We start from the raw sequence: 26,124 nt of genomic DNA, 5'->3' as shown, positions 1-26,124 counted from the left end.
CATTCCCACCAACAGTGTAGGAGGGTTCCCCTTTCTCCGCATCCCCGCCAACATCTGTCGTTTCCTGACTTGTTAATTTTAGCCATTCTGACTGGTGTGAGGTGGTATCTCATGGAGGTTTTGATTTGGATTTCCCTGATGCCGAGTGATATTGAGCACTTTTTCATGTGTCTGTTGGCCGTTTGGATGTCTTCTTTGGAAAAATGTCTGTTCGTATCTTCTGCCCATTTCTTGATTGGATTCTTTGTTCTTTGGGTGTTGAGTTTGATGAGTTCTTTATAGATTTTGGATACTAGCCCTTTATCTGATATGTCATTTGCAAATATCTTCTCCCATTCTGTCGGTTGTCTTTTGGTTTTGTTGACTGTTTCCTTTGCTTTGCAAAAGCTTTTTATCTTGATGAAGTCCCAATAGTTCATTTTTGCCCTTGCTTCCCTTGCCTTTGGCGATGTTTCTAGGAAGAATTGGCTTCGGCTGAGGTCGAAGAGGTTGCTGCCTGTGTTCTCCTTTAGGATTTGGATGGACTCCTGTCTCACATTGAGGTCTTTCAACCATTTGGAGTCTATTTTTGTGTGTGGTGTAAGGAAATGGTCCAGTTTCATTCTTCTGCATGTGGCTATCCAATTTTCCCAACACCATTTGTTGAAGAGACTGTCTTTTTTCCATTGGACATTCTTTCCTGCTTTGTCAAAGATGAGTTGACCATAGAGTTGAGGGTCCATTTCTGGGCTCTCTATTCTGTTCCATTGATCTATGTGTCTGTTTTTGTGCCAGTACCATGCTGTCTTGATGATGACAGCTTTGTAATAGAGCTGGAAGTCCGGAATTGTGATGCCGCCGGCTTTGCTTTAACAGGTAAATTTTTAAAAAAGAAAGTTGTTAATACAATATTCACAAGGACTTTTCCCCTAAGCAGTTCAGATAATTTTCCAAATTGTCCCAATGGAGTACTAGTTCAAAAGCTGTGAATCTTGAGTAGTTCTAAGAAGGCAATAAGAAATTCCTGGATCAAATGAATTTGGAAATTACTTCTTATTTAAGGAATCTAGGTGTTTTCCAAAGTACATCAGTTTATTAAAGGCTCTGAGAGGTCTTGTAATAAAGGAATCTGTCCAAACTTGATTAAAATTCAGTGAAGTTAAACTTATTTTATATTCTCCAGAGCCAATGTTCTGTTATCACCAGTATGAAAAACTAATCACAACTTAAACCAATGATTATTCACACCGTTTTGGAACTCTAGAGTTTATAGCGGTGTCTTGATATACATAAGGAAGACTAGTGAATGGTGACTTTCAACCTAGTTTCAGATACAACACCTTTTTTAAATTTGGATTTGTATATTGAAGTTTACATAAAATATTCTTGATTTGAAAAAAATATTTTTTGACTCAGTTGACCCCAAATGCTAAGTAATTAATACTTCTGATAATAATGCTTTAGTTTTGTAGATGGCTTTATAGTCTTTGATGATTTTTATGCCCATATTAATCTGATCACTCCAACAATCCTTTGAAATTTGAAGTGGGATATTGTTTTCTCAAAGATAAGGCAAGAACTATAAATCATCTCTTTCAAAAATTAATCTTTTTCTTCCATACTGTGCTATTTTACAAATATCTTAAAGAGGTAATTAAACAGTTATTTCTATCAATGACAATCAGTTTTTCATATAGCATAAAGTTGGCCTATATATTGTTATAGTACCAGAGCTCTGTTTATGCTGGAAATTTTCTAAAATATTTAGGTTATTTTCTTGTTAATCCCTCCAACAACCCGCTGTCAAAATAAAATTGTTACATTTATGATGCTTTTTGTTATATCCCACCAATCTTACAGTGACTTTTTTTTTTTTTTAAAGATTTTATTTATTTATTTGAGAGAGAGAGAGTGAGCGGCAGAGCGCACAAACAGGGGGAGCAGCAGAAGCAGAGGGAGAAGCAGGCTTCCTGATGAGCAGGGAGCCCGATGCAGGGCTCGATCCCAGGACCCTGGGATCATGACCTGAGCCGAAGGCAGTCGCTTAACCGACTGAGCCACCCAGGCACTTACAGTGACTTTTGAAAAATAAATGAAGTGAAAGTCATTCCTTGTTACACAGTTTAACTTATCAAAAAGAGCTTTTAACTGACATATTATTAGTTGTTGTTAGGTTTTATTTTTTTTTTTAATTTTATTATGTTATGTTAGTCACCATATAATACATCATTAGTTTTTGATGTAGTGATCCATGATCCATTGTTTTCGTATAACACCCGGTGCTCCATGCAGTACGTGCCCTCCTTAATACCCATCACCGGGCTAACCAATCCCCCCTCCCCCCTCCCCTTTAAAACCCTGTTTGTTTCTCAGAGTCCACAGTCTCTCATGGTTCATCTCTCCCTCCGATCCCCCCCCTTCATTTTTCTCTTCCTTCTCCTAATGTCCTCCATGCTATTCTTTATGTTTCACAAATAAGTGAAGCCATATGATAATTGACTTTCTCTGCTTGACTTGTTTCACTTAGCATAATCTCCTCCAGTCCCATCCATGTTGATGTAAAAGTTGGGTATTCATCCCTTCTGATGGCTGAGTAATATTCCATTGTATATATGGACCACATCTTCTTTATCTGTTGAAGGGCATCTCGGCTCTTTCCACAGTTTGGCTATTGTGGACATTGCTGCTATGAACATTGGGGTGCATATGTCCCTTCTTTTCACTACATCTGTGTTTTTGGGGTAAATAACCAGTAAATAACCAATTGCTGGGTCATAGGGTAGCTCTATTTTTAATTTTTTGAGGAACCTCCACACTGTTTTCCAAAGTGGCTGTAGGTTTCATTTTGTTAGTCAAATGTGGGATTGGCCCACGTGCAACCAGATATTCTTTTGTTGATGTAAGTTTAAAAACAAATTTAAAGAAAATTAAAGAAGTCACCAGCTGCTCAAACATGGACTTACTGCTTGCATGGGATTGTTCAGCGCTATTTAACCAGATCTAGTTACCAGTTAAAACCTTAGTAGACTTTTCTGCAGTTGATGGCTTCAAGTCATGGAACCTTTCCTTCTGAGAAAATGATTTAAGAGGGAGATGGCCTGAGCTAGGAAATAAAACAGTAAAAACTTTAGGGTTTTAATTTGTGCAACGTATTATTTAGCATAATTTCCTTGTATATTATAAAGAAGCTGTAAATATCAGATTATATACCCCAGAGCTTTTGTCATTTTTCCTCCATCGAGCCCCGCATCAGGCTCCCTCAGCGGGAAGCCTGCTTCTCCCTCTCCCTTTGCCTCTTCCTCTGCCTTCTTGTACTCTCTCTCTGTCAAATAAACAAGTAAAATCTTTTAAAAAAATTTAAAAAAAAGAAGGAATGATAATATCCAAGAAGAAATCATAAAAAGAAAGTACAATTGTTCTTTATACAAAGTAATTATACAACTTCACTTGTGACTGTATCAAGAAAATTGTGTAGAATTTAATAATCATCATGTATCACCTAAAATCATAGGCAAAGATTTTTATTACTAGTTAGTTGAATGTTTTAAATGACTAGAAAATAGTTATTAGTCAATCCCTTAGGACTCTTTACTGTTTTAAAATGATAGTTTTTTTGGTTTTTTTTTTTATGGAGATCTCTAGAAACCTTTGATACTTCCTTTTCTTCCATCCTAATCGGTAAACCCCACCAACTAAAATAAGTCTGGAGCACAAAATTACAAAATTGACAAATATTTAACTCTATCCTTAGATAAAATGTTTTAAAAAAAACTAAGAAATTATCTTTGAGAATAACCTAAAGATAACTTATCAATTCATTTACTGGCATTGGTGTGTTGTAATATAATACAATGAAATTGCAATGTCCATACATACTTCCTATGAAATATTTATCAGTTTGACAAAACTGCAGTCAAGTCGATGTATTGTGGTTTATAGTCATTCCCAATAGAGTTTTATTAAGAACTACTGACGTAAATTGGCAGTGTCTTTACCACAGATCCTTACAAATATATCTAAAATTTTGGCTGAAGAACATTTATTTTTAAATGCATATAATTTGTTACAGTTTTATTTTAAAGGCTTCACAGTTAATTTTTCTTTGAGAGCTTTGTATATGACTGTTCATACTATTACTGTAGGTCAGACCTGATCTGTGATTTAAAAACATAAATATATATTTATAAAATTAGAATATTGCTGTGACCAATGTTCTGCTGACCCTGGAGGATGCAGAATTGCAGGTTCCTTTTAGGCCTTGCATAGATTTTTTTGAGCTTGAGGTCTTTATGCATCTGGAGGAGATTGAGTCAAATCCCTCAACTTTGATTCTCCAAATCTTCATTGCCCTTTGGAGGAAAGATACCAGAGTGGCTTTTCTAGGTTTACCACATTGCAAACTTGGTTGTTTTGGGTCCTGGCAATGTCAGCTGACTCCTAGCCAGGCTGTAGGGGGTACCTAACCGTATGGTGTGTTTTCACTGTAACAAATTCTAAAACTAAAAACTGGCTATCTCACTTTCCCTAGGGGGCCATGGAGGCGCCATATGATTAGGCCACCCACTGCTTGTTTCTTCACAGTTAGCCAAAATCAAAACAACACACAGTACTGTGTTGCTTTGGGGGCCTTTTAACTGGGATTGTACAGGTTCAAATTATCATCCTTTTCCTACAAACATAATATTTTATTTCTGCTAAGCAGCTGGATTACATAGACAAAATAGAGTATATTAGTTATATAATTATGACTTACATAGACCTTATAATACCTATATCTTTTAATAATATGATCTTCCTTGGAGAAGAAAAAGAATACAGTAAAAATGAAGTTAATATCCTTTTCCAAACATTTTTGTAATTTAATAGGAAACAGTCACTAACCTATTTGCTGTTTGTCATTGGGTCTAATTCTATGAGTGATATATATTCTTTTGTTCATTTATTTGTTAAATAAATTTATTTCACAAAATTAGTCAGATTCTGTAATGTGTTTTATATTTGGTAGATTTCAAGAAATTCTGAACTGCTTGTTCCAGAATCGAGAAGAAATTAGGCAAGAATATCTGAAGTTGGAAATGTTACTAAAAGAAAATGAACTTAAATCATTCTATCAACAACAATGCCACAAGCAAATTGAAATGATGTGTTCTGAAGACAAAGTAGAAAAGGTATTTATAATTAAATTTTACACATGTAAACACATGGGGACTTCTAATTCTATAAATGTGATAGATAATGTTATTTAATTACCCATTCACTATGAACATCTGGAAATGCTGGAGGAAATGTATCAAACATTGTTTTAAATTCATAGTTAAGTGCGCAAGACAGAAAATTAAATTCCTAAGTGTCAGAAAGAAAAAGGAAACCAAATAAAACAAAATCTCAACTGCAATTGTTGCTTCTGTGAGGGTTGATGGAACACTTTACATGAAGTTAACACCCTCACTGTTGGGTACCAAAGGTGGGGCAGTGGGAGCCGTAAACCCCAGATACAGGCAGTAATTTACAACTTAGACCAATTGCAGATCTTTTTTTCCAGGAAAGAATTTTTTTTTTTTTTTAAAGATTTTATTTATTTATTTGACAGAGAGAAAGATAGCGACAGCAGGAACACAAGCAGGGGGAGTGGGAGAGGGAGAAGCAGGCTTCCCGCTGAGCAGGATCCCAGAACCCTGGGATCATGACCTGAGCCGAAGGCAGACGCTTAACGACTGAGCCACCCAGGCGCCCCTGGGGAAGAATATTTTATCACTGACATTGTTAGAATTTCCATTGCATGGTGCTGAGAAAGGCAGACCATCTTTTACTCATTTTTATTATTTCATGCAGTAGTACGCTGCCCTCCCTCCGTCCACACACGCAGACCTCTCCCAATATCATACCTTTGATGTACACCACTTCTTAGGCAAGGGACCCAAGGGAGACAGGGCGTTAAAAATGGCAGACCCTACATAAAACTGGGAACCTCAGAGGTCTGTACTCTTCGTATTGGTAGTACACCATGAAGAAACATTTTCCCAATCAGCACAGAAAGATAAGGAACCATGCCTAGGGTAAGAAAAAGTCTCACTTAAAGACTAACTATTGGGGCACCTGGGTGGCTCAGTTCGTTAAGTGTCTGACTCTTGATCTCAGCTCAGGTCTTGATCTCAGGGTCGTGAGTTCACACGATGCTGGGCAGGGAGCCTACTTTAAAAAAATTTCAAAAGAAAAAAAAAAGATGTTAAAGACTGCCATTATAGATATTCTTTCCAAGGATTTGAGGTTTGAATTTTTATAATCCATGTGTTTTATTTAGTAAACCCTTATAGTGAGAAAATAACATAGAAAATGGTATCAGAGCAGCAATAATCTTTGGGGAACTGGGCAGTTCCTAGTGAAACAGACCCTCAGTTCAAATCACTAATGAGAACCCACTGTCCAAATTTAAAAAGCACATGGTGAAACAGTCCACCATAATCAAGTCAGCAGATTTGGCAAATAATGACAGATTTCCCAAAATTTCAAACACTTAAGCAATCTGATAAAAATTATAAAAAAGACTAAAGATGTCAAAGAAGGAATTAATGATAAAGGAATTCCTCTTTGACATCTTTAGTGTGTTTGAAAACACACAAAAGGAAAACATACGAAACATACAAAAAGAAAAAAAATGAAACTTCCAGAAATTAAAGATTTATTCACTGAAATTTAAAAGTTCACTTTATAGGTACAATGCTAGGTAGTGTTTAAATACTTCACATGCATTAACTCAATTCTCAGAAAACCCTATGAGAGGGGCACCTGGGTGGCTCAGTCGTTAAACGTCTGCGTTCGGCTCAGCTCATGATCCCAGGGTCCTGGGATCGAGCCCTGCATCAGGCTCTCTGCTCGGCGGGAAGCCTGCTTCTCCCTTTCCCACTCCCCCTGTTTGTGTTCCCTCTCTCACTGTGTCGCTCTCTGTCAAATAAATAAATAAAATCTTTAAAAAAAAAAAAAACCCTATGAGAGATGTAATATTATTCTCATAATTAAGAGGAGGAAACCTGAGCACAGAGAAGTCATCTTGCTCAGGGTCACACAGCTCATACATGTCAGACCTATGATTTGAACTCAAGCAAGTTGATTCCAGAGCCTATTATTTCTATTCTTTTTTGTGCGTTAGATAAGCTGAAGAGACTAATTCTCGGTATTGGGAGACCTGAGGAAATCATATCAAATATAGGATAAAAAGATAGCAAATGTGAACAAGATGTTATTGCCTGAAGGACAAACTGAAAAGTCATGCATTCTTTTTTTTTTTTTTTTTAAGATTTTATTTATTTATTTGACAGAGAGACAGCTAGAGAGGGAACAGAAGCAGGGGGAGCGGGAGAGGGAGAAGCAGGCTTCCCACTGAGCAGGGAGCCAGATGCTGGGCTCGATCCAAGGATCCTGGGATCATGACCTGAGCTGAAGGCAGACGCTTAACGACTGAGACACCCAGGCGACCTGCATGCATTCTTCTAATAGTTATCCTGAAGGAGGTATATTAATGCAAAAGGGGAGAGGATAATATGCAAAGTTTCAGGCTTAGAATTTTCTAGGACTAATAAAATGTCAATAAGATGTAACTTCAAGAAGCAGGAGATCTAAGCAGGATAAAAAATAATGTAAACCTGGATGTATGGAACTCCAGATCACCAAAGAGCAGAAAAATAAACATTTTAATAATTTTTCCCTCCAGTTTTGTTGTTCATTGGTGATAAGCTTAATTTTATTTTTATTTCTTTTTTGAAATTAGTTACACAGGTAATACATAAGATACATTTGCATATTACTTATTAAAAAGCTGGCTCTTATAAATAATTTTCTGGTCCTCTTAGACCACCACCCCAAAATGTGTTTCTCCTGTACCTACCTTCCCGTAAGTTAACAATTATATATGAAAATATTACATTTTTTTAATGTCTGAAAGCCATCAAAATTTTTTTTTTTTTAATTTTATTTATTTATTTGAGACAGAGAGAATGAGAGAGACAGAGAGCACATGAGATGGGGGAAGGGTCAGAGGGAGAAGCAGGCTCCCTGCTGAGCAGGGAGCCCGATGCGGGACTCAATCCCAGGACTCCGGGATCATGACCTGAGCTGAAGGCAGTCGCTTAACCAACTGAGCCACCCAGGCGCCCTGAAAGCCATCAAATTTTAAACAGTGCTTTAAAAAACTAGCATTTCAGTTTTTTCTCAGACTATGAAATTGCAGAGTATGATATGCTAAGAAATTAATCATAAAGTATTCATTAATATATCATTGATGCCAGTTTATCAGTAGCTATTAAACTATACTATCAAAATTAGTAATTTACTTACTGAGTATGCATTTATTATGCCTTATCTTACTGAAAATGCCTTTTTTAAAAACCACTTTAATAAGATTTGATTGACATACCAAAAATATGAGTACTTATTAAGACAGAGTAGGAGAATGGGTTTGGCTGGGTTTTTAAAAAATTTTTTCTGGGGCGCCTGGGTGGCTCAGTTGGTTAAGCGACTGCTTTCGGCTCAGGTCATGATCCTGGAGTCCTGGGATCAAGTCCCGCATCGGGTTCCCAGCTCAGCGGCGAGCCTGCTTCTCCCTCTGACCTTCTCCCCTCTCATGATGTTTCTCTCTCTCTCACCCTCTAATACATAAATAAATAAAATCTTTAAATAAATAAATAAATAAATAATTTTTTCTGTTTGCATCTGTATTCTGCTTAATAGCCTTTTTTCGACCTACTTGCCTTTTAGGATTTTTTACTTTTCATCATTTCAATCTATATATTCCAATTCTTATAGCTATTCTTATGAGACTAGGTAAGCAATGGAGATAAAACCTCAAGTGTATTGGTTGTAATTAAATTATTGAAAAACATAGGAAGACATCTATAGAGATTGAGGTGTTTTTGTTGGTGGCAGTTTTCGTTTTGTTTTTTTACATGCTAAAGTATCAAACTATAGTTTTACTAAATTGCCTGCTAGGGCAAGGAATTTTATATCTGTCTTGGATCCTGTCCAGAAGTGGTTTATTATCAGAAGCGCTAGAAGAACCTCATAACATTGACTCAGACATAAATGGTTCTAGAGGATAGACTGAGATTAGAATTAAAGTGAAGCTCTTGGGTAATTTTATGGCCATATAAAGGTAATCTGCAAATTATTTTTAGCCAAATAATGAGTTTACTATGTTAGCAGTCCTTTTGCACAAAGCAGTAGTAACACCTAAATTTTAGAATTATTTGTCTGTTCTCACTCAAGAAGTTTTGTGATGTTCTGGGGATTTTGTTAATTAAATATATAAAGCTCTTTTGAAACCTTAATGGGAAGCATTTGCTTTAATGTCAGGATTTAACATGCATATTTTAGCATTTATCCCCAGACACTTATTTGCTATTTATTTCAGAACAATGATTCAATAGGAATACCCTGATGGAAAATGTCCCCCTAGGGAACCATCATAAAGGATCCACTTGATGGACATTTTTTTTTTAAAGATTCTGTCTATTTTGAGAGAGAGAGTGTGTGCACGTGAAGGAGGGAGGGGCAGAGGAAGAGAGAGAATCTCAAACACACTCCACACTGAGTGCAGAGCAAGACTGTGAGATCACTACCTGAGCCGAAATCAAGAGTTAGACACTTAACCAGCTGAGCCAACCAGGTACCCATTGATGGACATTTAAAAGTAAAAACTCAAAAACATACTTTTGGCGGTTTTCAGTTAAAAACTTTTTGGTATTAAATATTAGCTGCCATGAGAGCCTTAGAGCATTTCCTGCCCTGGTTTCTAAGAGTTCCTACAACATTTATAAATATTAAAGCAAAGTAAAGATGATGTGATTTAACGGTCTTCCTTCAGGCAGGTACAATACTTTTATGTTCATTTTCAGATGAGGTGACTAAAGATCCACTGAGATTAACTTGCCTAAGTTTTCACACCTCCTGAATAGCAGAAGAAAGTCAAGAGGCTACATATTCTACCTTCTGTTATAGTAGTGGGTCTACACTTCAGGTCTCAGGACCCCTTACTATTTGAAAAAAAATACTTAGGACCTAAGCGAGCTTTTATTCATATGAATTCCAACTACCAATATTCCTATACGAAATATTCAAACTGAAACTTAAAAAAAAATATATTTATGTATTAATTTTAAAACCATTAGCTCATTGCATAACGTAAATAACACTTTAATGAAAAATAATTACGTTTTCTAAAGCAAACAAAAAGAGGTAGTGAGAAGAGTTTCATTGTTTCACATTTTAGCAAATTTCTTTAATGGCTGGCTTTTCCCCAAAATTTTAATACATGTTTTATAAAATATAGTAAGGAAGAAGGACTTATCTTAAGGAGGTCTTTGACCAAGTTCAAGGTAGTCCCTGCTCTTTTTTTCTTTCATATAACTCCCTACTTCCAAAACCAGCTACAGGTGCTTTTTTCCAATCTGGGGATCGATTATTTCAAGTCCAGCCATCATATCTGATGATTTTTTAGTTCAGTATCTGTTTTCAAATAACCCAAAGAGATCAAGCTGTTCAGCTCACAGTTCCCATGATAGTGTGCAAGACCGTTGGGATAAGAAATCAAAAGGCCAGATTCATGCCTACATAAAATACCAAAAATATTCAGAATACCCATTATGGATCCTGAACTAACCATCAGGTAAGATCAGATATTTATGAGCACTCTGATATAAGTTCTATTTTCTAACACTTGCACCAGCCTATCTATAGGCATTGTAGGCAAAATCAGAGCAGAGTTATTTCTTCACATCTTTCAAGTTGGAGGAAAGGAAAGAGTAGGACTTGCATCTGCTTTGATTTTGAGTAAAGGAATCATGGGAATTATCAGACCTTGTATGAACTTTTCAAATGCAGCATTTAAAGGAATGTATTTTAGTGCGTGCGCACACACACACATACACACACAAAGCTACAGTCTTCAGTTTGGCTGTTGTAATTCTTAAAGCCATAAATTCTCAACGTGTAATTTTATAAAAATGACTCACAGCTCAATTTCCTATTTTCCTGCAAGCAGGAGTATTGTGGAGATTTCAAAGGGGAAATAGCTTTAAGTACAAAAGTATAGCCTAACTTAATAGACTACAGTTGCACCCTTATGAGAAAATTTACTACTTTACTAATATCACATACATCAAATATCATAAAAATTAAGCTATTAAATGCATTATTTTTCAGGCCACTTGCAAACGAGATCATAGACTTGCAATGTTGAAAACTCGTCGCTGCTACCTAGAGAAGAAAAGAGAGGAGGAATTAAAGCAATTTGATGAGAATACTAATTGGCTTCATCGTGTAAAGACTGAAATGGAACTCTTAGGTCAAAATGGTCATATTCCAAAGGTAGGAATGTGTTTATTCAGATTCATTTGTAAGAACTGAGCTCTTTAAACCCATTGTCTTTGTCATTGGGTATATATCTCTCATAAGACAACTATTGTTCCATCTCTCTGAGATTTAGCTGACTTATTTTACCATTTACCTTTACTCATTTTACCTTCTCCTCCGTACTTATGCAATAAATTTGCCTTTTCTGTACTTTCTGAAGAGTAAAGTTCTTTTACGTTATTCTTAAGCGATTACATCTTTTGATGAGATAGCTCTTAAGTTAGAATAAAGTAATCAAACTGTACTTGAGGATTCATCATTTAGGTAATTTCAGTTTGTTTTAATACTTGAGGTTTTGTGGAAAAATAGTTTTAAACGTGGTCACCCTTACTTGTATCATAGCTAACAAAAGCTGATTTGAAAGTTGTGTGTGTGTGTGTGCATATAGGTACTAAACTGAAGGTATTCCACCTAGAATGGCAAAAGATATGAAGAGTAGTGATGGGTAATGGTGGTTAAGAAATGTGTTTATCCACATGGTTACAGAAATATGACTTTATTGCCTTTACCAGTCCGGGCTATTTTTTGCTCCCTTAACAATAAGTCTTGAGAATATGAAGTTTATTCCTAATATAGTACCTCCAAAATGTCATCAGTGTCATTGTTAATACTTGTCATTTCATAGTTACCATATCATTATTCCATCTTTAGTCTCAAGTTCACACTTAGGCCAGAAGAAGAAGAGAGAAAGAAAGTGGGGAGGTATATCTGTCTTGGGAGAGGAAAAGCTTTTCCAGAAGTTCCTAGCAGACATATCTTATTGGCTAGAATTGTCAAATGGCTATCCCTAGCTACAAGGGAATATGGAAAGGTGAACGTTTTTGCTGGATACATTATGACCCTGAACAATTAGAGTTTTCTTAATAAGAAAGGAAGGGAAAATGAATATGGCATAAGCAGTAAGTAGACACCTGCTACAAAGTAACTAATTTTGATCCAAATACCAATTACTTTTTAAAAGAATAACTTCATTGCACTCTTTTTTTTAAAAAGAGGAGTGTCTTAGTCTTTGATGATGCTTTTCTGAATTTCAGTATTGTGTATTAGCTAATTGGTATCTAGTCCTCTGGAAGTTTCAAATTTCAAAAAAGCACTAGACTGATTGTCAATACAGGTAAAATAAGTATAATATATTCAGTAGCAAATGAATGCAGGTTGTAATGGTTAATATTCAAAGATAACATTTTTTTTTTTGTAATTGAAAAATTATTATCCAGTGCATCATGACTAGGGAAATGAATTCTCTGGTTGGCTAGCAATTGCTATAAATGGCCATCCTTTTAGTGTTAAAGCTCAGACTAGGGAGGGAGAAGACTAGCAGGAGCAGTCAATGATGACAGTCAAGGTAGTGAAAGGAGTGATGAGCAGCAAGCAGCAGATACCCTGTTTCCTAAGAAGAAAACCAAAGACAAATGAAGATTGAATAATTCTTTAGTGTAAAGATTTATTGAGGGTGAGCCAACAACTTAATCTACACCTTAGTAATTCTAGAACTCTTCAAAATAGCTTTCTGAAAGCATTCCAGTCAGTTAGTCAGTAGATTACATATTAAATATAGTACAAAGCATAATTTAATAATATTTTATAGTAAAATTTAATTGATAAAGCACTTTAGAATATTCCCTACAGAGAGAATGTAAATATTGAGAAAAGAATAGACTTTGGAGTTGGAGTGGTTAGTCATTCTATTATTTAATATTTGTGTTGAATACCAACTCTAGTTGTATGACTTTGGACAAGTTGTTTAACTTTGTTGTCTTCTTAATTTCTTATCTTCAAAATATATTTAAATGAAATGCTATATGCAAAGGCCTCCCACCACATAACACATAATAGATGGTCGAAAAATAATAGTCTAATAATATGCTAAGTATCTGTAACATGGATGTCAGTAGCCAAAGAAAGGTGTATACAAAAGGAACACAACAGAGTTAGCTGCATTACAAAATACATTTTATCTTTTTCCTCCAGAACAGTGATTCTGACCATTTTGGGTCATAGATGCCTTTGAGAATCTGATCAAAAAGCTAGGAGACGGGAGGTTGGGAGTCACATTTATATAATTTTGCTTTTTTTAAAAGTCATTTTTCCATTTGTACATTAAGAATACTCTAGAAGAAAGCTAAAGAACACTTTTCTTAAAATGCTGTATTCATGTTAAGATGACAGAATAGACATATTTACATAACTTAAAAGTAGTAAGGCAAAAAGACAATCAATGAACTGTACTAGAGATTATCTAGGTTTAAAGCTGTAAAGGCTCGTCCTAGAATGCAACAACTGCCATCAGAACACCTATCAGAATACCCAAGCCACGTTCTGAGTGAAAAGTTTTCGGAGAAAACAGCTGATAGTTCTGGTCACATAAGTGTTTCTCATTCACTGCACAAGAGCCTGTTCTCTTGGAAAGGCAACAGGTGTTGAATGTTTATGGTAGTTTTTGGTTTTGTTTCACTTATATATGTTTTACTTATTTGTTAGAGATGACGTATATCTAAAGCAGTCTCTTTTTTTAAAGATTTTATTAATTTATTTGACACAGAGAGAGAGACAGCTAGAGAGGGAACACAAGCAGGGGGGAGTGGGAGAGGGAGAAGCAGGCTACTGGCCGAGCAGGGAGCCCGATTCAGGTCTCGATCCCAGGACCCTGGGATCATGACCTAAGTCAAAGGCAGATGCTTAACGACTGAGCCACCCAGGCACTCCTAAAGCAGTCTCATTTTTAAGACTATCGTTGTCAAAATGACAAGTATTTTGGTTAGAGTTAAATTTTTTTACCTTTTTTATTTATTTATTATTTATTTTATTATTTTTTTAATTTAATTTTATAATGTTATGTTAGTCACCATACAGTACATCATTAGTTTTTGATGTAGTGTTCCATGATTCTTTGTTTGTGTGTAACACCCAGTGCTCCATGCGATTCGTGCCCTCCTTAATACCCATTACCAGGCTAACCCATCCCCCTACCCGCCTCCCCTCTAAAACCCTCATTTGTTTCTAGGAGTCCAGTCTCTCATGGTTCATCTCCCCCTCCGATTCCCCCCCTTCATTTTTCCCTTTCTCCTAATGTCCTCCATGCTATTCCTTATGTTCCACAAATAAGTGAAACCATATGATAATTGACTTTCTCTGCTTGACTTATTTCACTTAGCATAATCTCCTCCAGTCCCATCCATGTTGATGCAAAAGTTGGGTATTCATCCTTTCTGATGGCTGAATAATATTCCATTGTATATATGGACCACATCTTCTTTATCCATTCGTCTGTTGAAGGGCATCTTGGCTCTTTCCACCACATGGTACTGGCACAAAAACAGACATATAGACCAATGGAACAGAATAGAGAGCCCAGATATGGACCCTCAACTCTGTGGTCAAATAATCTTCAACAAAGCAGGAAAAAATATGCAATGGAAAAAAGACAGTCTCTTCAATAAATGGTGCTGGGAAAATTGGGCAGCTACCTACAGAAGAATGAAACTTTACCATTCTCTAATACCATACACAAAGATAAACTCAAAATGGATGAAAGACCTCAATGTGAGACAGGAATCCATCAAAATCCTAGAGGAGAACATAGGCAGTAACTTATTATTTTTCTTAGTTTAAAGTAACTAGTAAGAGTCTTTATTTATTTCTTTACTTAGTTCTCTTTATTACTATTACTTTTGCCATGATAGAGCAAAATCTTTCTCATGATGGGTCTAAAAAATTCTTTGCATTTGGTGAAATATAACAAACTAACATTTTAACCATTTTTAGGTATATAGTTCAAGTGGCATTAGTACATTATCTTAAAACTTTAGTACATGTATTTCTAGTTTAAAATGTTATTACTAGAGTATTTTTACTTCTCACTAGCTTTACTTAGAATATACTTATAATATATTTGTATAATCAAAATTCTAACTTATAACCCAATCCCAATTACAGAAGTACTTAACTTATTTAGCATTAAAGAGGCCAAAAAAATAATCATTTGTAGAAATTTACTACTTTGCCTTTGTATTCCCATATTTACCTTAAGATCCCAATTTAAAAAGTGTTATAGTATTCCTTTTAGTATTAATATTAGTATTATAATTGGTAATTTGTTTTTGCCTCTTTGTCTACTTAGTAGCATTTATAAAGTTTGGGTTTATAAATTAATATTGTTTGGGTTATTTTCAATAAATTTACATTTTTTTCAATGTGGTCAGATTTAATTTTTCTAGCAATCTGTCTTCTATAACTCCCTTAAGGAAAACTTTTTCACACCTGACTGTGAACCTAGAATTTATTTTTAAGTCCTTACTTTTTTAATGAATATCATCCCAAGTAATTTGAAAAAACAATAAAATTAAAACTGTTTCCATTCCTACCACCCTAATTTCACTTTCAATTCTTTTTTCCATGGATATTTTCACAGCTGATATAAGCAAACAGAGACAAAACTTCGCAAAAGGACTTACCTACAGTCTTATAACTCTGGACACAAACCCAGTACTGTCACTTTCAAATTGGTGCTCTTTTCTCTATACCTTTTCTGCATTATCTACCCCTTAACTTCTCAAATCTATTCACTTCTTTCTGTCTCCCACTGCCACTACCCTTATTCAGACTCCTACCCCCCATTATTGGACCGTACATTTGGTCTTTTTGCTTCCATTCAAATTCCACTATAATGAAAATGAGCTTTCTAAAAAGTAACTCTGAGCATATCACTCTTCAGTGCCTTCTCCTTAATATAAACTCTGTTATGATTTCCCAGGCCTGGGTACCTCTCAAGTTTTATATATAATCTCTCATTATATTTTCACGTTAGCCATTACTAACCTACTTGTAGTTCTCAGAATAGACCATGTTCTTCCAATCAGATTCCATAATTAGTGTATCAAGACAAGAAAAGACTCAAATTGTAAACTTGGATTTCCAAAGATGACAAGCTAGCCAAGGCCTATTGTTGACTAATATAAATTACACAATCAAGGCTTGTCTTTTTAAGAGACAAGTAATTCAAGAAGATAAAAGAATAAAATTATCAGGGGAAATATTTAAAGAAGCATTTTGTTTTGTTTTGTTTTTTAAGAGAAAAGATGTAATATTTGGCAAATAGGTTCAGACCATTAGGATCATTGCATTTTATAGCTGGAAAAGACTAAAGAGATCATCTAGTAAAGCTCTTAAATTTTAGTCAAGTAAACTGATCTCCATAAAGACTATATTTTTAGCTTAAGGTAGCATTTGTGTCCTGGCTGAGAGCATTTCTAAGACCACCTGACTCAGACCAGTGCTCTAATCATACCATCCTGACTCCCTAAAGGGTGAAATATAATCATAAATCATGTGAAGAAACAACCCCCAACTTTACTATATCTCAGATACATCGAATGACATTGTTTCCCAGTCATAGTGCCTACCATTGGCATAGAAAGTATTGAAAAAAAGAAGAAAAAACAATTTTAAGCTTTTAGAGAATCATTGGCCAACTGCAGTTTGGGAAGGAGTATTGAAAAGCTAAAATGGAATTGTCCCCAAGAGGAAGTTTCTTGGCATAGCCCTCTCCTGCTTATGGGATTTCTGTCTCAGCCCCTCAAATGTCCAAAAGATTTCATTTCCTTTTATCACATTGACCAAAATTTTCCTAGTTAAGGGTTCTGAGAATGCTATTGGATTATCCCTTTCACACTTTAGTATAACCCCTTAGCTGACATTTTCCTACTTAAGGTTTAGTAGGTTTAAAGAAAGATAAATAATTTTAGGGGGTAGATTAGAGAACACTTGCAGCTAACAACATGAGGTTTAGGAAAATGGGAACCTACAAAAGACTTTTCACACTTTTGCTCTAAGATGAAGCTTATACCAGATTGGGTGAAGGCAAGAAATTTTTATTACATGCAACTCTAGACACTGAATACAGGGGCTATAACACTGAAATAGTTTGACACACCCCCTGTCCTGGTTGTGAACCTTACATTCTGAGCACAGACAGAGAAACTATAAACAGATAGATGAATTAAATTGTTACTGATCGATGCTATGGCAGAGACTATTGGGGGTGGAGGGTATCCATCTTTAAATATAATGCTCAGGGAAAGCCCTGAAGAAGTGGCATTTAAGCAAAAACTGGTCATATTCATATTTTCACAACATTATCAAGAAGTTAGATAGACCTGGGCGCCTGGGTGGCTCAGTTGGTTAAGCGACTGCTTTCGGCTCAGGTCATGATCCTGGAGTCCCGGGATCGAGTCCCGCATCAGGCTCCCTGCTCGGCAGGGAGCCTGCTTCTCCCTCTGACCCTCCCCCCTCTCATGTGCTCTCTCTCTCTCATTCTCTCTGTCTCAAATAAATAAATAAAATCTTTAAAAAAAAAAAAAAAAGTTAGATAGACCCAAGAAACTGTCATCATAATAAAATTTGTTCTGAGTTCCTAATACTTAGTTTCTGAGAAACTTAAAACTTACCTTGCTCTGGGCATCTCGGTGGCTCAGTTGGTTAAGCGACCCCCTTCGGCTCAGGTCATGATTCTGGAGTCCCAGGATCAAGCCCTGCATCAGGCTCCCTGCTCAGCAGGAAGTCTGCTTCTCCCTCTGACCCTCCCCCCTCTCATGTGCACTCTCTCTCTCTCTCTCTCTCATTCTCGCTATTTTCTCAAATAAATAAAATATTAAAAAAAAAAAAAACTTGCTCGTAAGTTATAGACCACTTATACCAGGATGTTTATTTTTCAAATCATTCCTAAATATTATCATCTTGTATATAAAAAATTAAAACTATTAGCACCAATATAAAATAAGTTTTATTGAAATTTATTTAATTTTAACATTCTTAATGGAATCTGAAGTATAGTTTGCATTGTTTTCCCCAGGAACTCAATAAAGATCTTCATTGTCACCATTTGCACCTCCAGAATAAAGATTTGAAAGCACAAATTAAACATATGATGGATCTAGCTTGTCTTCAAGAACAACAACACAGGCAAACTGAGGCGTAAGTACATGGATTTGTCTATTCTATAAATTTTAGCACTTTAGACCTAAGGAACCTGAAACGTAGAAGTTGTTTTCCACTGCCAGAAAATTGAGTTTTATTTGATATAGGGTACATTATTTTTAAGTGTTTGCCAGCATCAGAAAGTATGCAGAATTAGAAAACTTTGAGAAAGTATAAAATATGTGGTTCTCCTCCAACTAATATTTTTAGTGCTTTATAGTTTTGAAAACATTTTTCTATAAAAATTTATTTTAGAAGCAATTACTTTTAATACCAGCTGAATTTTTAAGTGGGCAGTTTTTAAAGTATTTGTAATTCCAGAATGATTTTTGTCATTGAAATGAAGTTAAAGTGTATATTTTTTAACCTCAACTGTCCCAATTTTTATGTGATGCTATAGTAGCTCTTTCATGCTCTACTAACTCAGTAGTAACATCTTTTGGAACATAATAGTAAAAAAAGTATAACAGTCTTTATTTTTGTTACCTTGGATATGTCAGTCAACTCTTTAGGTGTTGCTTTCATGCTCTGTAAAAATGAAAAATTTATTTCTCTAAGGGTTTTCTGCTAGTATAAAATTCTGCTGCAGTTCTGGTATTCTCAAATAACTAGAAATTAATTTTCCATACTTCTGATGTAAAGGAAATCACATTAGGATAGTTATTTTAAAAAGAGTGAAAAGGAAAGGAAAAACTTTAGGGAGATATTCTTCTGTGGTTAGAAGCTCAACCTGATCTCCTTATACTTTCTAAATCTCTACCTAGAACAGACCATGAATATTCATTTACTAGCACTCAAACCACTGGCAAGAGTTAAAGTATCAAGGAAACCCATTAATTAATTTCACCCATACTCTATTTACTATATCAGACAAATAGATTGATACATTTAAGGTAAATTTTAGTTTTAAATGGGCAAAAAGATTCTGACTAACTCTTACTGATTTAGCAAATTGCTCAACCAAAACATTATAAACAGAGACAATATAGCATAGTAGAAAGAGTATGGAGTTGGCCTTGAATTCTATTTTATATTAGCAATATGACTTGCATAAATTATTTAACCTCACTAAGCCTTAGTTTTCTTAAATGTTAAAGTAGATTATAATACTTTCTTTAAAAGATTTTGAAAAAATTAAATGACATTAAAAAAATAATGAAGGTGATGAACTATCAGAGCCTGACCTTGTATAGCAGTGGCAAAAAGTGATATAATATACCTTTAAAGTGCTGAAAGAAAAAAATTTCTAACCAAGAAAACTCTACCCAGCACACTTATTCAGAATTGAGGGGAAGAGATGAAGAATTTTCCAGACAAGCAAAAGCTAAAGGAGCTCATGAAACTAACCTTACAAGAAATGTTGAAGAGACGTCTTTAAGCTGAAAAGAAAAGGTGCTAATTAGTAATAAGAAAACATGAAGGTATAAATCTCACTGGTAAAAGTGAATATATGGTAAAGGTAGAAGATGAATTACTTGTAAAGCTAATACGAAATTTAAAAGAAAAAGTAGTAAAAATAACTCTAACTATAATAATTAATGGATATGCAAGATAAAAAGATGTAAAATGTGTCATCAAAAACATAAAATATGGATTTCACTTCTATGTAGAATCTAATAAACAAGACCAAAAAAGTCCTAGCCAAAGCAATTAGACATGAAAAAGAAAGGAAAGGCATCCAGGATTGGAAACAAAAACTAGAACTTACTATTTACAGATGACATGACAATATATATAGAAAACCCTAAAGACCACCAAAAACTATTAGAACTGATGAATTCAGTAAAGTCACAGGATATAAAATCAATATATAGAAATCTCTTGCATTTCTATATACTGATAACAAACTATCAGAAAAATTAAGAAAATAATCCCATTGACAGTTGCATCAAAAATAATAAAATACCTAGGAATAAATTTAACCAAGGAAGTGAAAGACCTCTACACTGAAAGCTATAAGAAATTGATGAAAGAAATTGAAGAAGACACAAATAAATGGAAAGATATTCTATGCTCATGGATTGGAAGAATTAATGTCCAAATGTCCATATGGTCCAAAGCAATCTATGGATTTAGTAGAGTATCAATCAAAATTCCAATGGCATTTTTCACAGAAATAGAACAAAAATTCTAAAATTTGTATAGCACTGCAGAAGACACAATAACCAAAGCAATCTCGAGAAAGAAGAACAAAGTTGGAGGTATCACAATTCCTGTCTGATTTATTTCCTTCAAACTATATTACAAAGCTATAGCAATCAGAACAGTATGGTATTCTTAAACATAAGCACATAGTACTCTGTAGATTGACTGACTAGAATTTAAATAAAAACTCTTAAAAAAAGAAACTGCCCTGTTATTAAAAAAAAAAAAAAGGCACATAGATTAATAGAACAGAGTAGAGAGCCCAGAAATAAACCCACACATATATGGTCAATTAATTTATGACAGAGGAGCCAAGAATATACAATGGGGAAAGGACAATCTCTTCAATAAATGATACTGGGAAAACTGGACAGCTACATGCAAAGGAATGAAACTGGACCACTTCTTATGCCATACATAAAACTTAACTCAAAATGAATTAAAGACTTGAATGTAAGACCTGAAACCATAAAACTCCTAGAAGAAAACATAGACGATGAGTTCTTTGACATCAGACATGGAGATATTTTGGATTTAACACCAAAAGCAAATGAAACAAAAGCAAACATAAGTGAAATTAACATCAAACTAAAAAGCTTCTGCACAGCAAAGGAAACCATCAACAAAGTGAAAAGGCAACTTTCCAAATGACACAAAATATTTGCAAATCATCTCTGCTAAGGGGTTAATATCCAAAATTTATATATAAAGAACATACAACTCAATAGCAAAAAAAAGAAACAATCTGATTAGGAATGGGCAGAAGATCTAAACATTTTTCCAAAGAAGATATACAGATAGCCAACAGGTACATAACAAGGTACTTAACATCACTAATCAGGATAATGCAAATCAAAACAATGAGATATCATTTCATACCTATGAAGTATGAAGAAAAGTAGAGTAAGCCTTGGGAAGATCCAGACTTCTAGAAAGACAGAAAAGTTCTTTGTTAAAACTTTTTTGTTATCTCTTCTCTGCACAGCACCTGATTAGTATAGGTGCTCAATAAATAATCTTTTTTTTTTAATTTACTTTATGCTTGGGGCGCCTGGGTGGCTCAGTTGTTAAGCGTCTGCCTTTGGCTCAGGTCATGATCCCAGGGTCCTGGGATCCAGCCCCACGTAGGGCTCTCTGCTCCGCGGGAAGCCTGCTTCTCCCGCTCCCACTCCCCCTGCTTGTGTTCCCTCTCTCGCTGGCTATTTCTCTCTCTGTCAAATAAATAAAAATAAAGTCTTAAAAAATAAATAAAATAAATTGACTTTATGCTTAATAACTTTTCCCTATAGTTGTTGCCTCCTTGGCTTAAATGGAGTACTCCCCACCCTCAGCAAAAAGTCACAGACTATTTATTTGTACTACTATCTAAATATTTAAGACTGGGATAATAAAGCAATTATTTCCTTGCTTCCTTCCTTCCTTGCTTGAGAAAATTAATGCCTGTCCTTTTCCCACTGCCCTACCCATACTTGAAATGATTCTATTTTCCTGGATGTTATGAGTCAGCTGAAACAACCAAGACTGAAGCATTTCAAGGTCACTCAAGTTGTTTGACATCTTCCTTGATATAAAAGTTAGGAACCATTGATTGAGTGTATAAATTTATAACTGTTTAGCTGTGGCATTTCTTCAGTGAACATTTACATGGAGGTCTAATACATAAAATGATACCTTTGGTACTGCTCCGATTGATAGCAATAGAGAAGATTTTGAATCAGAGCCAAGAAACCAGTGTCCCATCGATTCCCTTTACCCACCATCCTTGTCCACAGCTCTTCTACTTGGAACCCCTTTGAAGGCTTTGAAAACCATTGCTTTAGCTCATGAAGAGCTAAACTTTCCTGAAGGAAAGTTAAGTATGATTCCTTTGAAATGTTACATACCTAAAATGAATCTCATCATTGAAGAGTATATTTTTTCATTTTAATCCTATGGTACTTAGTAACAACAGTATTTTTGTTTTATAAATCACATTACGCTTTGCAAAAATCTTTTATATGTATTTAACTCATTTAGTTCTCACAATAATCTCCTGGTGTAAGTAGTGACTGTCTAGTTGTACCCCAAGTTATAGAGGAGAAACCTCAGTTTGTGTTATTATCCAAGATCAGATGGAGTCAAGTGAAGACTAGCTGAGAATATGACCTGATGCTTATAATTCCCATCCAGGATTCTTTCACTCTATACTAACTGCAGTGAGAATATGTTGAGGCATTCTAAAGGAAAACATGTACAGGGTGTCATTCTAATGATCTGCTAATACTTTGGATGTTATGAAGAACTATAACAATATATTTAAAATGTAATATTTATCTCTCTTTCCTTGTCACCTTCTTTATATAGAGTATTGAATGCTTTACTTCCAGCCCTAAGAAAACAATATTGTGCATTAAAAGAAGCTGGCCTTTCAAATGCTGCTTTTGAGTCTGACTTCAAAGAAATTGAACATTTGGTAGAGAGGAAAAAAGTGGTGGTTTGGGCTGACCAAACTACTGAACATACTATAAAGCAACATGACCTACCAGAGGTTTCTGTTCTTATGACCTTTCCACAACTTGGACCACCAGTTCAATCTGCTCCTTGTTGTAAGTACAGCTTTTCTTGTATTAAGTAAATTATAAGGTTATTTCTAGAGTAGTGTCTTTATGTCTCAATCTACAGAACAGTTAATTTTTTTAATAGGTTTGGCTGTTTTGTGAGAATTAATGGGAAAATTAGCTTTAGAATATTTTTATTAATCAGTATCTTTCAAAGGTTTAAGAGCAAGTACGCTTGATATTCTAAACTCTAGCAATAAAACCTTTAAGTTATTTTACCCATTTTTGATGGAATAATTTTACCTCCATCCTTCTTTAAAATTTAACCTCAATTAAGGATTAAAGATTGTAATTAAGAATACTATATTCTGTAATACATAATAATCATCTTTTCTTAAAATCAACTAACGGCGTAGAATAAACTATATTTTGTTGCCATATCATTTATTATCTCTCCTGTCATAAAAGTGTGCTTGGGACATTTAAATTGCAAAACTAACATACGATGTTGGTTAAAATAAATTCAGACAATATAGAATTACATATAGAAGTAGAATGCCTTCTTCAACTTTCCACAGAACCCAATCTTGTGTCCTGTCTTAGAAATAAATAAATTTAGCAGTTTGGTTATCTTTGCTGTGTGTGTGTGTGTGTGTGTGTAATATTTGTACTACACAATCTCATTTTAGCTTTTTATTAGGTTTCATGTGAACGCTAGCAGGTTATATATATTAATGTACAACTATTTTTGTTATTAGTTTATTTATTTAGTTTATTGTTAGGGTACATACATGAAGACTCTACCTTATTTTTTTAACATTTGTGAGAATCCAGACAACAGATGTACCATACTTTATTTAACCATTGTTCCATTGGTGAACAGGGCATCAGAAAGCATGCTTGTATATTCACATTTGTGCATGTATACCCAATTCCTAGAGACTGATTTGTTGGAATACAGGACAAAAAAAAGTTTAAAAATTAATCTGTCAAAGTCCAAAATTTTCTTTATGCCAAATGTATATGAGATACCTCTCTCATCTTTACCTTAACCCAAAATAATAGCAGCAACACTGAACTAGTGCATATTCTTTTTAAATTTGCAGCTCTCATAATACTGGTGACATTATTTCATCTTCTCTGAAGTATCCTCTTTACTCATTTGACTTGGAGTTTGTTTATTGTGCTGTAGAGTTTTACTTCTGGTTAAAACTGCCTCCTGCTCTACTCCTTCACCTCCAGACTTTTCTGTTTAGAAGTTTGGATCTTCCCAAGGCTTACTCTACTTTTGTTTCCAATGCTGATACTAGGAGGTCTCCATTTTGTTTAGACAGTTTTAATTTATCATACAACATCACAATCTACTGATCAGTTAAACTGATTGTCATTGGTAATTACCTCATAGTCTATTCCCATTCTTTTTTTTCTGAGTTTACAGATTTGAAAAAAGTATTTCTCATAATAGATTTTTTTTTAAGATTTTTATTTATTTATTTGACAGAGAGAGAGACAGTGAGAGAGAGAACACAAGCAGAGGGAGTGGGAGAGGGAGAAGCTGGCTTCCCACTGAGCAGGGAGCCCAATGCGGGGCTCGATCCCAGGACCCTGGGATTGTGACCTGAGCCGAAGGTAGATGTTTAACGACTGAGCCACCCAGGCGCCCTGCATTTCTCATATATTTAATACCTAGGGTCCTGATTTTTCTCTTCTAGCTTTTCCATTGATCCAATCCGTGTGATTTCCAACTTCCAAAAATTACTGTTTCTGATGTTAGCAGCTATTGCTTTTTTCTATCACTGATGCTGTGTCAGTAGATTTTAAGAGGGAGATGAGGCAAATCTCTGTAGATTTGTGTATTTGACCTTATTTCTTTTAGTATGATCGCTTGTCAACTGTCAGTCAAATATATGCTTTGTTACTTTTTCCTTTTGGATGTTTCCTGTTTCGTCGTGGATTTTGTTTTCTATTTAATTGTATCTGTTTTTATCTTTACTTCTATTATTTCTTTCCATCTACTTTTACTAGGTTTATGCTGCTGTTTTCATTTAACTGATGAAGATGTTTGTTCATTAGCTTTCACCTTATTTTTCTAATTTATACAATAATGTCCATAGGTTTCCCTCTAAACAAGATTTAGCTTCATTTCACAAGTTTTGATACATAGTATTTTAGATTATTATTTAGTTCAAAATATTTTCTGATTTCTGTTGTAATTTCTTTTTTGACCCATGGAGCATTTCTTTTCTTTTAATCAGTTTTTATATAAAATTATACTTTCAGATTGAGCAGATTTCCATTTGAATTAGATTTGGAGAAACAATTAAAATGAGAATCATACTTTTAAGTGTCATGTAGGCAATCCAATAAAAACTATTTCATAAAACTGTTAGTTTTGATTTATTCTTAATATCAAAAAGGTATGGCAAATTCCATTCTATTTTTTGTTTATAGCTTAATTGAATTGTATTCAGAGTAAATACTTAGTATGATTTTAATCCTTTAAAAATTGTAGACTCACTTTATTCCCAGCAATAGTGGGCTGGTGTAAATGTTTCAAGTGTGCTTATAAAGAATGTATATTTTGTAGTCATTTATTGCAATATTCTATATAAGTCAGGCCAAATTGGTTGTGTTCTTCAAATCTTATTCTTACAGACTTTTTTTTTTTTAATTCATGTTCTATCATATACTGAGGAGACCTATTAAAAATCCCCTTATTACACTGGATTTTTCTATTTTTTGTCAGTTTTCTATTGCCATGCTAACAAATTAACACAAACATATCAACTTAAAATAACACTGATTTATTATCTCAAAGTTCTGTAGGTCAGAATTAACAGCAGGCTCAACTGGTTACTCCGCTTAGAATTTCACAAGGCCAAATCAAGGTGTCAGCCAGCTGGATCCTTTATCTGGAGGTTCTGGGGAAAGAATGTACTTCTAGGCTTATTCTGGTTGTTAGCAGAATTCATTTCTATGCAGCTGTAGGGCTGAGGTTCCTGTTTTCTTGTTGGTTGTTGGCCAGGGGTCATTCTGTTTTTAGAGGTCTCCCGTATTCCCTGGCACGTTGCCCTCTTCATCATTT

The 26,124-nt window shown here is 34.7% G+C and overlaps 1 protein-coding gene across 1 annotated transcript in view; it reads left to right on the top strand.

Annotated features, from left to right (window-relative positions):
- Window positions 1-26,124, top strand: part of KIF18A (kinesin family member 18A) — a 91,049-nt gene that overhangs the window by 29,676 nt on the left and 35,249 nt on the right. The window contains exons 10-13 of the mRNA XM_035012478.1: window positions 4,985-5,147; window positions 11,173-11,337; window positions 18,233-18,354; window positions 22,846-23,087. Coding sequence (XP_034868369.1) covers window positions 4,985-5,147; window positions 11,173-11,337; window positions 18,233-18,354; window positions 22,846-23,087 — 692 coding nt within the window. The remainder of the gene's footprint in view (window positions 1-4,984; window positions 5,148-11,172; window positions 11,338-18,232; window positions 18,355-22,845; window positions 23,088-26,124) is intronic.

This window comes from Mirounga leonina, unplaced genomic scaffold (genome assembly GCF_011800145.1).
Source record: "Mirounga leonina isolate KUSES-001 unplaced genomic scaffold, KU_Mleo_1.0 Mir_166, whole genome shotgun sequence".
Classification (NCBI taxonomy): domain Eukaryota; kingdom Metazoa; phylum Chordata; class Mammalia; order Carnivora; family Phocidae; genus Mirounga; species Mirounga leonina.
Note: the sequence above shows the minus strand (reverse complement) of the source record. Positions and strands in the feature narration are given on the sequence as shown.